Source organism: Tenrec ecaudatus, chromosome 9 (genome assembly GCF_050624435.1).
Source record: "Tenrec ecaudatus isolate mTenEca1 chromosome 9, mTenEca1.hap1, whole genome shotgun sequence".
In the NCBI taxonomy this organism is placed as follows: domain Eukaryota; kingdom Metazoa; phylum Chordata; class Mammalia; order Afrosoricida; family Tenrecidae; genus Tenrec; species Tenrec ecaudatus.
This window is the reverse complement of record NC_134538.1, coordinates 155,844,964-155,859,729: the sequence shown is the minus strand read 5'-3', so window position 1 is coordinate 155,859,729 and position 14,766 is coordinate 155,844,964. Positions and strand designations below refer to the sequence as shown.

Genomic DNA, 14,766 nt, shown 5'->3' with positions numbered 1-14,766 from the left:
CAACCTTCTGGAAAGGGGCCCACCACGTTGCTTGGATGAGAACTTTTCTTCTAAGCACGAAGAGACTCTATAGCTGTTAGCCTCTCCCTCCGGATGTGTGACACCCAAGTCCCCTCTGTTGCTCCTGTCTAACAACCCGGTCTTGTTTTCCAGTCCCCAGTCTGTGCCAGACCGTCTGCGGATCCGCGTGAACAAAATCAGTTTACAAGACTATGAAGGATGCCACTACGAGAAAGAGAAACTCCGGGAAGCGTGTAAGTGGAAAGTGCCTAATTGGCTCCTGCCTGCGGCCAGCCTCTCTCCAGCTCCTTGGGCCACCCTGGTTTGATGGATAGATCCATCAGCCCTGGCGTCTGCGCAGCTTGTTAGCGAAATGAGGCGTGGTGCCAGGCCCCCTCCAGTGGAGAGGAACAGCAGACCAAACCCTCGTTCTGCCGTGGCGCCTAGTCAGCGTCGCCGGTTCTAGGCCCCACGTTAGCCTCGGGCTTGCCTAGGATGAGACAAGCAGAAACTGGGTGATGCCACCCGGCACAGTCACGTGCAGGAAACTCTTGAGACACAACTAGTCTTCTCTCAGAGCCTCTAGAACAAGGTAACCAGATTTTAACATTGGTAAAGCGGGACACCATCGATAAAACTCATATCCCGGTGACATAGCCGCATGGCAGCCGAAAACCGTCTACCCTAGCTTGTCCTGCATTCTTTCCAAAAATCGGGACTTTTTAAAAACGCCGTGGGACGCAGGAAAATTTGTTAAAAATTGGAACTGTCCAGCCAAAAGTGGGACGTCTGGTCACCTTACCTATAACCAACGTCCGAGTGCTCCACGGATGGCAAAGGTGTCCCTTTGACATGTCCGGCTCTTCTAGCTACTACGTGGCTGTCGCTGTCCGAGACCTGCAGTAGATATTTCAGGGAAGTGGGATCAAAGGCATTTGGACTTTCGGGCCTGCCTCTTAACACTCAGCGCGATGCTCTCCAGGCCCACTGTGCGTCACACGCGGAACTCCATTTCTCTTTAGGGCTGAGGATGGCCCTGCTCACAGTGGGACACCCTTTGTTTATCTGCTGATGGACAGCCGGGTGGGGGCCATCTTTAGCCACGCGCACAGTGGTGCCACAGGCACTGCTTGTGCAGGGATCCGCTTGAGCCTGCGCTTTTCAGCTCTCCTGAGTTCGAGCCCTGGTGGTCCAGTGGGTTGCACAGTGGGCTGCCTGCCGTAAGGTCAGCAGTTTGAAACCGCCAGCTGCTCTGTGGGAGGAAGATCAGATTTCCTGTTCCCATAAAGACTTACTATCCTGGAAACCTGCAGGGCAGTTCTACCCTGTCTTATAGAGTCCCCATGAGTCAGAATGGACTTGATAGACGCGAGTTTGGATTTGGGCTTTTGAATGTACCCAGGAGTGGGATTGCTGGCTCCTAGCCCTGGTAGCACAGCGATTATGAATTGGGCTGCCCACCCAAGGTCAGCAGTTTGAATCCACCAACCACTCCATGGGAGGAAGATGTGACTTTCCATTTCAGTAAAGAGTTACCATCTCAGAAACCACAGGGGCAGATCGACCCTGCCTGGTGGGGTCACGGTGTCGAGTGACCCCATCAAGTCAATTTTGCCTCCGTGGCAGTGAGCTTGGGCTTGGGGGTTGGGCATACCCAGGCATGGTTCATCTGAGGGCCCAGGAAGCACCGCCATTCTGCTTTCTCTCTGTGCTGATGACCCTCCTCACCAGCGCTTGCTCTGGAATTCTGGAATGCTCGTCCCCACAGGTGAAGCTATCCTCTCACCCTCACTCTTCTGCTTGAACTTGAGCGGTTCCAAGATCGGAGGCAAAGCTGGTTGCTCAAGCTGAGTGTGAAGGCAAAACACTGGTTCAAGTTCCTATTCAACGTGCGTGGCAGAGTTCTTGTTTCAGGCGCCTTCATTAAGTGAAGCACACAATGAGCTGAAGGGGCTGATGGGGCTGGGCTCTTGACCTGCACCCCACAGGCCACAAGGGAACCCTCTCATAGGCTGTTGATTGATTGTCAGAAGTCAGAAGAAGACCAGGGCTGCCTTTCCAGCCTGGAAAGCTCAGTGCCCACCCCCTTCTTGAGGTGACACCCTGTGACTCACGCAGGAGGTTTGTTATTGCTGTTCAATACACTCGCGCCCGTGTGACCGGATCAATCTTTTTGTTCCATTGCGAGAGCGATGTTTGTCGCCTAACACAGCCACACCTCCCTCTGCAAGGCAGAGCTAGCTCCCTGCTCCTTACACCCGGGCGGTCCTTTTCACGGCTTAGCTTATTCCAGCACTCAAAGCGGGCAGCCCTCGCCTGCAAATCTTGCAACCAGTCCCTTCTCCCCTCATGGCGCTGCCCCGGGACAAAAGCAGAGGGCTATGAGTCCTTGCCAGCCCCATGCCCAGCCCCCAACTTGCTGATGAATTTCAGACGTCTTGTGGACCCTCAAGACGGTGGGGGTGTCTGACTTGCAAGAGGAGAGAAGTCTGTTCAGCTTGAGAGGTAGAACATAAACAGAAAGAGGCTTTGTTTCAAAGGAAAAGGGAAAAAAAAAACCCAGCAACAAACTCCTTAAATCTATACTAATGACAGCAGACAGACAAACAGACAGCCAATGAGGTATGTAAATAAGTCGTTAGCTCCTGCCAGTAAAACGGGTTGTGAGCAAGTGTGCAATCACCTCATCGAGGCAAAGGGTCAGCAGTTTTTAAAGATTTGTCTTCTTCCTCATTCCAAGAGAGTTGTATGGACATGAATTTCCTGTCTAAGATAATGGCTGCCCAAACTGAATGCTAACCAGTGGAACCTGGCTGCTCTTTCCTTCTGCCGTTAGCTTACGCTGCACTTTTGAATCACATGGTAGTTCTTAGGCGTCTAAGGTCAGACACGCCAATGGAAAAAATATCACCAGGAGCCAGCGGCTGCAAACAGATGCGTCTGTCCACCAGGGCGGGCACCACATGTGCTGTCCATCAAAACCGGTGCCCAGAAGACCTCTTACTGACATGATGTCCACTTAGTGTCCTCCAGCTGACCGTCCGCTTAAAACCTTCAAAGACAAAAGGAGGAGCTTGGTCTGGAGGGGATTAGAATCCAGTTTGGGCTGGTTATGTCTAAACCAGGATTGGAAACGGTTCTGGGATCACAGACCAAATAAATCACTCATTTATAAAATCAACTCATCCCCACGGACTGAGAGCCAGACATTTTAGACACTCTTTTAAATGATAAAACCAAGGTCATTGCCATTGAGTCGATGCTGAGACCCTGTAGCACAGGGTAGAGCTGCCTGACTGTCCCTGTGACTGTTGACTCTTTACGGGAATAGAAAGCCCTTTCATTCTCCCACGGAGCGGCTGGTGGTTTCAAACTGCTGACCTTGCAGTTAGCCAGCAACCCAACTTCAGCAGACAGTGTTGTTAGGTCCTGTTGACTCTGTTTCAACTCAGCAACCCCATGGATAATGGGATAAAACACCGCCCGGGCCTGTGCCAGCTTCACAGCTGTTTATGTGGGAGTCCGCTGTGGCAGCCACGGTGCTGATCCATCTCCTTGAGGGCCTCCCCCTTTTCCGCTGCCCCTCTACTTTACCAAGCATGCTGGCTTTCCTCAGGAACTGGTCTCTATGGAAAAACATGTCCCAAATACACAGCCAGGGTCGTGCCATCCTTGCTTCTAAGGAGCATTCTGGCTGTACCTGTTTGCTCTTTTGGCAGTCCATGGGATCTTCAATGGTCTTCAAGACCATGGTTCAATGAATTGAGATTTCTTTGGTCTTCCGTATTTAATGTCCAACTTTATGTCCATGCTTATGAAGTGACTGACAATACCATGGCTTGAATCCGGCTCACCTCAGTCCTCAAAGGAACCTCCTTGCTTTTCAACACTTTAAAAAGTCTAGAGAAACAGATTGACCCAATGCAACACTTTGTGTGATCCCTTGACTGCTGCTTCCGTGAGCATCGATGTAGACGTGGTCCTGAAATTGGGAAGAATTGTGGACCGGCGCGTCTAATCATTATTTGGAGTATTGATCCACATTTTGGACATGGCTATGAATCTCTACTCTGGAACACTGACCATGTCTCACTGTGTTTAATTTCGTCTAGTTGTTGTGGAGAACATACAGGGCAGAACATGCCGTTGTTCAGTGCCATGGGTTGGTCTGACTCACAGCGAGCCTATGGGCAACCGTACAAAACACCGCCGGTCCCACACCGTCCTCACAATGGTTCTTGTCTGAGTCCACTGTGGCAGCCACCAGGCCACCCCATCTCATCTGGGGCCTCTCTCTATGCAGCCCCTTTGCTTTACCAACAATGATGTCATTCTCCAGGGACTGGTCACTCCTGATGACAGGTCCAAATTACGTGAGACTGAGACCAATGCCACCATCCTCACCTCTAAGGAGCACTGTGGCGGCACTTCTTCCAAGACAGATCTGGCAGCCCAGTGACACTGGCGACCTTCTTCGAGTGGTGACCATCCTCACTCTCCTTCTCTGAGTTGATCCTTCCTCGTGACCATAAACTCACTGCCCCCAAAGACTCCTACCCAGTCTTTTGAGTTTTGCTTATCACTCTGATCCCATAGAAATAGATAGTTCCTGAAAGAGCACAGTGCTCAAGGCAGCATCCACCCCACCCCCACCCCAATTTGGCAAAACCGTTGTTTGGTTGGAAGAAAGCTCCAAGAGATAATTTTGGTTTAAGTTGGAAAGATCATGTCCGGGCCTTTGTTGCTGGAGTACATCCAGTCAGCCCCAGAGGCTCCAGGAAGTCGGAATCGTTGGCATCATCTTGATGGTCACATGCATTGGGCGGGCCAGGCCATGTAGCCAAGACTCCAAAGTCCAAGTTCAGTGTTGATGTTCTTGTTCCCAAAGACCTGAGCCCTGGCACGCAGGCAGTTGCCAGCTGTGGCTCTGCCCTGTGGCAGAGAAGTTTGAAAAAATGTCCTGGGATAGAACTGTCCTCTTTCCCAAAGCCCTTTGCCAAGCGGATCCCCAAGCCTGGGAGTGAACTCCAGGGAATAATGGGAAGCCTCTGATTGTACTCGAATTCCTTCACACGTGGCATTTGTTGTTCTTGTGAGTTGCTTTTAGTTAATTCTGACTCACCGATGCCCAGTGTTGCGGGCAAGGACTGCTCCGTAGCAGCTGTGGGCTTTTGGAAGCAGACCTCTGAAAGGCCTCTCGGTGGGTTTGAGTTGGGTGTTTAACCATCTCTACTTCCCAGAGAGAGTCCGTGTGGCATGAAGCATCTTCAGTGAAATGGCATTCCTCCCACCGAGCTTGCATAGGAAGCTGGAGATGATGACAGTCCCTGGGGTCGTTTGATCTGGACCTTTTTTGTCTTTGACTATGTATCAGAAGAGCAAGCCATCCGGGCCTGGAGTTCCCACTTCCTCCTGGAGCATCCCGGGAAGCCCATGAACCCAACCCATCAGCAGTAGGCAGAAGGCAAGGCTCTGCCAGCTTGATGGGCGTGGCCACGATGGGGCCCCGTTCGCCATCTGCCTCCTTCCACCTTTGTTCACAAGCAAGGCGCCGTCACTCCACCCTCCCTGAGCGGTCCCGCCTGACATCTGCTTTTCCACTGGCCATGCCCTGAATGCCGAGGACTTGGGCGTTTACACAGCGGAGGCTGCACCACTGCCGAGCGATCACTTCCTGCCGAGTTGTAGTCTTGGTCACGGATGGGTGCCCCAGCCTCTGCCCTTCCCCAGCCTTTGGGATTGTCTTTCCCCAGGTCCCCCCTGAAGCTGGCCTCACTCTGAAACTTTCCACCGCCTTGGCCAGCCATTTGATGCGAGGTCCTTATCCTCCATCAACCCAAAGGCTACTGCATTTGATAGGCTCATGAGCTCCCTCTGCCACCTCTTCTGTCCCTCTGTCCCTCCTGGGGCTCAGCAGGCCACAGTCCACTGTGGCGGCCGCAGGTGCCTGAGAGGTGGGAGCTGCAGTGGTCATACTGAGCGTCTTTGTTTTTTGTCCCACCATCTGACTGATCACCGAGTTGCTTCTCTGACCCGACTCCCATCTGTCACACATCTCTCCCTCTTGTCTTCCCTGCCACGACTTTATTGAGCACCTTCCCCATTAACCACCTCACCGACTGCACCAGCATCTGCACTCATCCCCAGGGCTGCTGTAACTAAAGCCACACACCGGGTGGCTCAGAAGAGCAGCGGTGTATATCCTCTCTTGAGTCTGGGGGCCCTGTGTCTGGAATCGAGGTGGCAGTGGGGCCATGGTTTCCAAAGGCCTTTGGAGATGATTATTTTTTGTTCCGCTCTTGCTGGCTCCTGGCCATCCTTGGTTTACAGCCACATCCCTCCGGTATGGCACCCTCCTGCGTGTTCCTCTCTGTATGTTGCCTCTGCTCCTCTTTCACAAGATTGGTTAAGACCTCCCCTGCTCCAGTGTGACCTCCTGCTAACCTCCCTGATAGCATCCCCAAAGACCCTATTTCCAAACAAGGTCACAGTCAGGTTCCGGGGGCTTAGGGGGACTTCAGCTTTTTGTGTGTGGAGGGGGTGGGGTGGGACATAGTTCATAGCAGAGGAGCTCTAGTGGCCCGGTGGTTACAGGCAATGCTGTGATACCCAAGGTCAGCAGTTCAAAACTACCAGCCGAGCTTTGGGAGAAAGAGGGGCTTCCTAATCCCATAAAGAGTTACAGTCTCAGAAACTCACGGGCCAGTTCTGTCCCCCCCTATAGGGTCGCTGCGAGTTGGCCTCGACCTGATGGCAGTGAGTCAGATCAGAGCGGCTTTCAGGCTCCCTTTCCTGCCCCTCACCTGGCCTGCCCTCACTTAGTCTTCCTCACCTGGCCTTTCCTCACTTAGTCTTTGCTGCCACTGCTGGTGATCGCCCCAAATCATGGATCTGAAATGATCATCTCCCGCTGAAACGCTTTTGTTGTTGTTTGTAATCTTCTTATTGTCTCTCTACCGTTAGCGTAAGAAGTCCGAGCCTCTGGCCTCCACCTCACTGGTTCCACGGCACCCACCTACCTGACTATCAGCGGACTTGCATCCCGTGCCTTGGGCTCTGAGAGCCTAAGGATGATCTAAGACTTGGACCATCCCTTTCATCTGGAAAACTCTTCCCTTACTCCCTTGGTCTTTTTCTTTTTAAAATATATATATTTTTAGTTCACTCCACACATTCCTCCAATCTATTCAAGTCCATCTGGTCCATGAGTCCCTTGGACTGCGTGTTTCCATGTGTCCTCAATTCCCATCCCTCCTTGCCTCTGACCGGAGAGTTCAGTGGCTGCGCCTCAGAGGACAGGCTCCTGGCTCTCGTCGTCGTCGAAGGGTCTCATTTTCTTCACTTAAGAGCCTACCTCCAGAGCAGACCTTCTGCCCCTGGATTTGTGCAGCTCCTCTGGGTCCTAACCACCCCCGGTTCCTCTCTGCCCACATCTCCACCCCTCCCCCACCCTGCTCCACTGGAGATTACAGCCGTGTCTTTGCCTCCCCCTCACACCCCAGCAGTTTCACGAGAGCAGGAGCGGAGCTCCACTCCGTAGTTTCTGCCCGACTCCTCGGTCCCAGAAAGGCTCTGCACCTAAGACACCACCGGGCTCAGTTCCCTGTATGTCGGTGCAATCCTATGCTCGCCAAGTGAATTGGAAAATAAGGGCAGGAGGACCCAGTCCCAATTCTTAAGTGCCGCACACGTTTACGGGGAGGTTACAGTGCACCGCACGGCCTCCGGGTGGCTTCTAGTTAGCACACTACCATGATCAAAAGTAGACTTTTCAGTCCTAGCTTGAAACTCAGATGTCTACGCAACGGAGTCCTTTCTGGAAAGCCCACTTGAGAACTGTCACCCTTGCATGGAGTGCAGGAAAGGCAACTCGGGGTAAGTCCATCTCCTGGGCGACACTCTGAAGTCAGGGTGGCGAGTCCCCAGCTGCGCTCAAGCCTCTAAACTCCCAACTCCCAACTGGGGTCCTCCTGACTCAGAGACACCAGAGGCTGTGAACCCGTCCACGGGCCCGGGCTGAACAAGGTGAGGTGTGGGATTCAAAGGGCGCGAGGACTGCTTTGAATGCCAACGTGTCCAGTGGTTGCCCCTGGTGGGAGCCAGGTCGGCAGTGGACAGCTTATAAAGGCAGGTTGTTGGGAAATGCCCGTGGCCTGTGGGAGTGTGGGGGAAGGAACTGAACGTTTGCCTGCTCATTCTGTTAAATTAGCATCAGCCACCAAGGACGAATTGTCCTTCCCAGGCAACCTCGACCTATTCAGAGCTAATGAAGCAAAATGGACCACAGTCCCTTGGAAGAGAGAGAGACATCACTCAGAGGTCTGCCCTACTCTAGCAGGGCTTCCCTTGAGTTTTACGTCCTGCAGTCCCCTCCCTCCATCTGGTCCTTGATTTTACTTTAGTCCCTGATGCCCATTGTCCCTTTGACTTCCCAAACAGTGTGAGTGCTCTAGGTAAGGAGATGGAAAATGTTGATTTTTTCAGATATTATTTGCTGATTCTATCCGAGCACTTCTCTCCATGGAAAACTCAGAGCCCTTTACTTTTCCAGGCTGCCAATCTCATACCAACGATGGAGAGGTTTATGGTGGATTTTTGAATAAACAGTATTGATTGAACTGATAAATCCAAAATTGAGGCTTACAGAGAGTTCTAGTTTGAAACATTTCGGGTCAGAATCGTGTTAAATACAGTACATTGCTTCTGGGGTTATGATCTGTAACCATTCAGTGCTCAGCTGCTACGTGCAAAGTTGGTGATTTGAACCTACCAAGACTTACCCAGAGCCTCGGTGGGAGACAGAGCTGGAGCTGGTGGTTTGCCTCGGGGCCACATTATTCTGCCACGAGGGATGGACCTCTGAGTAGAAAACTGACTTGATGGCACTCCACCACCTCCATGACCGCTGATGACCACCACAACCACCATATTGTCCCCTGCCCTTTCCTGTCCTCTTCAATCTTCTCCCGTGGTTATATGGATCATTCTCTGCAGGAAATGAGGATCTTTGTTTAGCTGCAATAAGCTGTGTGTGTGCAGGGAGAAAGAGAGAGAGAGAGAGAGAGAGAGAGAGAGAGAGAGAGAGAGAGAGAGAGAGAGAGAGAGAGAGAGAGAGAAAGAGAGAAGAGAGCTGGAAATCCCATCTTTGCAACCCCTGTGCTTTCCGAGGAGCCTTCCCTGCGATTTCACACCCTCCTTTAATGACCTCCTAGAAAGTGTGTGTGTGTGTGTGTGTGTGTGTGTGTGTGTGTGTTGTTTGACTAGGTAAATGGATCCAGTTAGCTGTGATTCTGTTTTCACGGGCACTGCATGGGGATAGCAAATGTGGCAGGTAATTAAAGCCTTCCTCTTTGAAGATGCTGAGCTCTCAGTCCTTCCTCTCCAGCAGGAGTCTGTGTCAAGCACTCACACTACCTCCAGCAGGTGCCAGAGCTGCTGTGAATCTTCCCCCACCCCCTGCCCCCTGAGCAGTTTCACGTGGACTTGGGGTCCTCGGTGGCTGCTGTGCTGACCGGCTGCCTGCTCAGGGGCTTGGAGGACTCTTTTCCTTTACCTGCTTTGGCGACGGCCAGGCCCTGCTGGTAGAGAGCTGTTGGCCTGGGCTGCCACTCTCTAGACCCCCAGCTCACAGGAACCTCAAGAACAACACAGCCAAACCCTGCCTGGTCCCGTGGCCCGTAGGGCTTCCATTGGCTGAGGTTAGGGAGTCGATGGCCAGCCCCTGGACCTCAAGTCCATCTTCCTCTGGAAGCTCCGCAGAAATGTGTTTGGCGTCAACGCAGCATGACCAGGATCCTCTGTGGACAGATGGTGCTTGGCCACTCTTACGTCGCATCGGCAGGGAACAGAACGCTGGTTTGTCTCGTGACCTGGGACATGTTGTCAGGAGAAGGCCATCGGACTTGGTAAAGTAGAGAGCCTAGAGAGAGAGGAAGGCTCTCAAGTAGATGAGTGGACACAGGGCTGCCACAATGAGCGTAGGCCCCGTTTGCTGTGCCCGGGATGGATTTCTGGGGTTCATGGCAGCGTCTGCCTCTGTGCCAACCTCAGCTTTCCATTCCATCCTCCCTTCCAGGGCCTTTCCAACTCCAGCACATGCCCAGATGCAAGTGGAGAGGGCCTCTCCTGGCTCACCTTTGGGATCCCCAAGGGCTTTATGTTTTTCTCCAACCAGTTAAAGCCATCTGAGGAAATGATTTTTTTAAGTTTCATTTGCCTGGTCTGCTTCCTGATCGTAAGAGGATATTTTTCAAATTTCCTTAGAACACCAAGTCTTTCGAGATACCTGGGTCGGTTCTCCCTCTCCACCCCATCCCCAGGTTCACCAAGAAGTTGGGGGCTCCTGCCTTCCCTCTCCCCAGAGTCCTCATGGCCTTGGTGGCGAAGCTTGGTTTTCTGAAGTGTCTGTTGACCTCATTTCTGTGAGTGTGGGTCTACAGAGAAGTTACTTTCAGGTAGAAGAGGCGGAACTTGCTGAAGCAGAGCAGTGTTAATTTATGCACCACTTGGCCTGCATTACCCTAATGAGTGCGTGTAGTCCCAACGTCAAGTCAAGAAGACATCATTAATCAGTATGACCTGCTGGCATTTGATGTCAAACATAAAACCCTGAGCATGCTCATGTGAAGTGTATCATGGCATTTCCAACCAATTAATTTAATCACCCTCTCGATTAGGAGACATCCCAGCAAACTGAAACCGGGACAGGGAATCCATAGGGTCTGGGTGAGCCTGTGAGGGGAGCGGAGCACTGCTCCACGGTGGGCTGGGGGGAAGTAATTGCTTGTGTGACTTGCTTAGGGGCTGTCGATCACCAGCAAACTCCACCATCTCTTTTGCTGGTAGGAGTGCCAACTTGGAACATGTTAAAACTCAGTTCATTTAAGGGTTAGCTGCAAGGGGTTTTCATTGACACGATGAAGCTCCGGCGCCCGCAGGTGCGAAAATAGCCACGGCATCGCAAAGGTCTACAGCTCTATGCAAATGAGGCCGGCGGTTCGTGGTGCACCAGGCCTTCAGAGGACGGTGAGGTGTCCACTCCCAAATACCAAGAAGCCTCGGAAAGCACGTTTTCCTCGGGGGGTGGGCAGGAGTCTGAGTTAGAAAGCATAGGCAAGGCACAGAGTGAAGGAAGATTCCACGAGCCGCGTGTCCGCAAGCCACCACGCAACGGAAGCACCCATTCCACCGCATGGAGTCTCTGCTCAAACTGATTCATCCTCCGGCCTGACGCACATCGGGAATGGGCCTGTCCCCATGCTCACGCATTTTCTCCTGTGGTTTTATAGGCTTTCCCCAAAGGAGCGTTGTCAGTCGCTTGCCAACAAGATAGGGTTCTGAATGTCGGCTTTGGGGACACCCCGGGGGCCTCTGCATTCTGCACGAGGTTGGCGAATCTCCAGTGCAGCGCCCACCTGCTTTCTCCTCTTCAGAGAGGGATCCGTGGGAGTCAGTCTAGGATCACAAGATCAGTCTCCACCGGCCAGGGCTGATTGAGTGATCCAACCTCGCACCCATCTGACTATTGCCTCCCAGCTGATCCCACTCACAGCGACCTTGAAGGACAGACAGTGAGCAGGTGGCCCAGAGGGTTTCCAAGGCTGTCGCCAATGTGGAAGGTCTTTCTCTCTCCTGTGGAACGGTTGGTGGGTTTGAAAGGCTTTCCCATGTGTCGTGGGCGAGCAGTCTCTACAGGGTTTTCTGTGGCCCATTGTTTGGAAGTTGAGTCACTTCATGGGAGGTATCCCTGGGTGAACTTGAACCTCGAATCTCTTAGACCTGCTCAGCTCCGAGCCTACTACCTAATTTCCCACCGGAATCCCCAGGACTTGCCACATCTTTCGTCCAGGGCCTCGAGCTGCCAGTGTGCAAGTCTTCTGAGGGTCTTGTGTCAGCTCTTACCTGGCCTAACCGCGGTTGGAGACCGCCCTTTCTAGATGCGCCAAGCCAGTTCCCAGCTTCCCATCCGCCTCCTTTGCTACGATGCTCGTCTCCCCATTTCTCCTCGTGTTTGTGGCTTACTAGGTCTTCCTAACATTCAGTTAAGAAGTGTAGCTGCATTCCTGGGGAGAGAGAAGTAAATGTCTTCAGTCTTCCATCTTCACCCGGAAACCAGGCGGTTCTTCACTGCCTTCTTAGAATTGCTAGATTCCAGTTGACCCCCTGGCACTGGAAGCTCGATTATGTAGGGTCCATGTTGATCGATGCTTCCAGGAGTCCAGTCATATCTCTGAGCCCCAAATCAGGTGACTGGACAAGGTCAAGGACAGTGAAGCGTTTGCCCAGGTCAAAAGGCCGGTTACTGGGTCTTGGTTAAAACCGAGGAAGTCATTTGTGCAGCCTGCAGAGAGATGTGATGCTGTGGATGTGTGACTTTCATGATGGCCGAGGGCAGATGGAGGCTTCTGTCCTTCCATTGATTGATTGGAAATTTACCACCATTTGATTGAAGCCACAGACTTAAGGCGTACATTTGGCGACCCAGCATGTTTAATAGGATAGATTTAGAAAATTTCAGAACTTCTATAAGATATGAAGGCTCTATAGTGTTTGGGTTGGCATTTAAATACGTATATAAACATATGCACACATACACAAGGGGGCTTCCTAAAGTTCATGGGAAAACTCCATTATCTCTTACTGTCCTTTTTCCATAAACGTTCTGAAGTTCGGGTGTGTGTTTACCTATACATATCAGAGGAGAACTGCCCCATAGACTTCCCAAGGCTATAATCCGTACACATAGGGAACCCAGTGGTCAGAGCGCTCCCCTGCTAGCCAACACATGGGTGGTTTGAACCCACCAGCCGCTCCACAGAGGGAGGATGTGGCCACTGGTTTTTGTAGAGTTAAAACGCTGTGAGCAATTCTACTCTTTCCTGTAGGGTTGTTATGAGTGGAAATGGACTCTATACTGTGGGTTTTGTTGTTGTTTTGGCAGGGGTTGAATGTTTGTGGAAGCAAACTACCCCATCTTTCTTCTTTAGCGCAGTTAGAGGGTTTGAACCTCTAACCTTCTGGTTGTCCAGCTGCTTCACCACTGGGCCATCCAGACCCCTATATCCCTCCTAGATGAAAATATTCTAGATGGTCAAGCACATTGGTACCTACGGGTTACATGCCATTTCTCTGCCTTGCACCTTCGAAATCTAGCGGAACTGTGCCTCAGCTGGATCCAGCTGCGGCTCTCCTGCTCATCACAGCTGGATCCCACCTCCACAGCCCTCGCCTGTAGTCTAGCTTTATGTGTTTTAATTCATCGGGTATTAAAACCCATTTTCCACTCTTTCTCCTTGGCGTGGGCCTTATTGGGATCTACTTAGTATCTAGCTGAGAATGATGGCTTTAGTAAGTACTTTAAAGGGGATTGCTTAATTGAATTTCCCTTCCATTTCCTTTGAAGATTGGCAGTGCTTCTGTTTATATTGAAACCGGAGGTGGTTGAGTATACTGCTGGAGGCTCCCCGCTGGTCCTCTCGCTGCTTTACGTCCAGAGTGTGGCTGGTGGGCGTTGCTGGGTCCTTGTCCACGCAGAGCCGCCCGCCCGCAGGGAATGGAGTAGAACTGCCCGGAGGGCTTTCTTGGCTATTAACTTTATGGAGTCGGATGCCTAGGCTTTCCCCCCTCCAGGAAGTCACGGTTGCTTTTGTTGTCATCAGGTGACATCAAGTCGGTTCTGACCCATAGCGACCCCCCCCACCCTGCAAGAGAAGGAAACACCGCCCCGCCCCGCCCTGTCCCCACAATTGTCCCTGTGCCTGAGCCCGTTGTTGCAGCCACCGTGTCCGTCTGTCTTGTCGAGGGCCGTCCTCCTTTTCACTGCCCTCTGCTGTCTTTACCAAGCACGATGCCCTTCTCCCGGCACTGGTCTCTCCCGACAGCATGTCCAAAGAACCCGAGACAGTGTTTCACCGTCCTGGCCTCTAAGGAGCATTCTGGCTGCATTTCTTCCCAGACAGATGTGTTGGTTCTCCCGGTATTCCTCACCTGCACTATCGTCCAAATGCATCCATTCTTCTTTGGCCTTCCATATTCAGTGCCCACCTGTCACCTGCATCTGAGACGGGCGATTCGCAATTACCATGGCTTGGCATGGAAGGTCAGCTGCACCTTAATCTTCAAAGTAACCTCCTTGCTTTTCAACGCTTTGAAGAGACCTTGCTCAGCAGACTGACCCGATGCAATGTGTCTTTGACCGCTCGACTGCTGCTTCCATGAGCCTGATTATGAAGCCAAGCCAGACCAGGTCCTGGTCAACTTCTGTCTTTTCTCCGTTCATCATGGTGTTACCTATTGATCAGGGAGTCACTGGGTGGGTTTAAATCACCAGCCCTTTGGTTATCGTCCAGACACTTACCATTGTATCACCACCACCCACCGAAAACCCACCACCCTCTAGTTGAATCTGCCTCGTTGGTACTCTCTGCCTTGGGTTCCCGAGATGGCAGACCCTCGGGAGCAACCAGCTCCATCTTTCTCCGGTTCCTTTATGTCAGGATGGGCTCAGAGACTTTAGTCTAAGGCACAACCTCTTCCCACGGATAATACTGATTCCAGACCCTCTTTTCTTTGCCTGCTGAGACTGCAGTTACACTTTCACCCTCAGATGTCCACAGGTTCTCAGCCTGTCTTCCTCCTTCTGGTAGGTGTAGTCCCAGGCAGCAAAGCTGAGGATATCCAGGTGAACAAGCTGGTCTCCCTGCTGGGGAGCCCAGCCTCACCTGCGCGCTCAGCACTAGTCCACCAGGTGCTTTCCAGCCCTATGTC

The 14,766-nt window shown here is 52.2% G+C and overlaps 1 protein-coding gene across 1 annotated transcript in view; it reads left to right on the top strand.

Annotated features, from left to right (window-relative positions):
• The window catches only part of DGKI (diacylglycerol kinase iota), a 184,346-nt gene that overhangs the window by 144,121 nt on the left and 25,459 nt on the right, over positions 1-14,766 (top strand). The window contains exon 22 of the mRNA XM_075557402.1: positions 154-254. Within this exon, the coding sequence (XP_075413517.1) occupies positions 154-254 (101 nt within the window). The remainder of the gene's footprint in view (positions 1-153; positions 255-14,766) is intronic.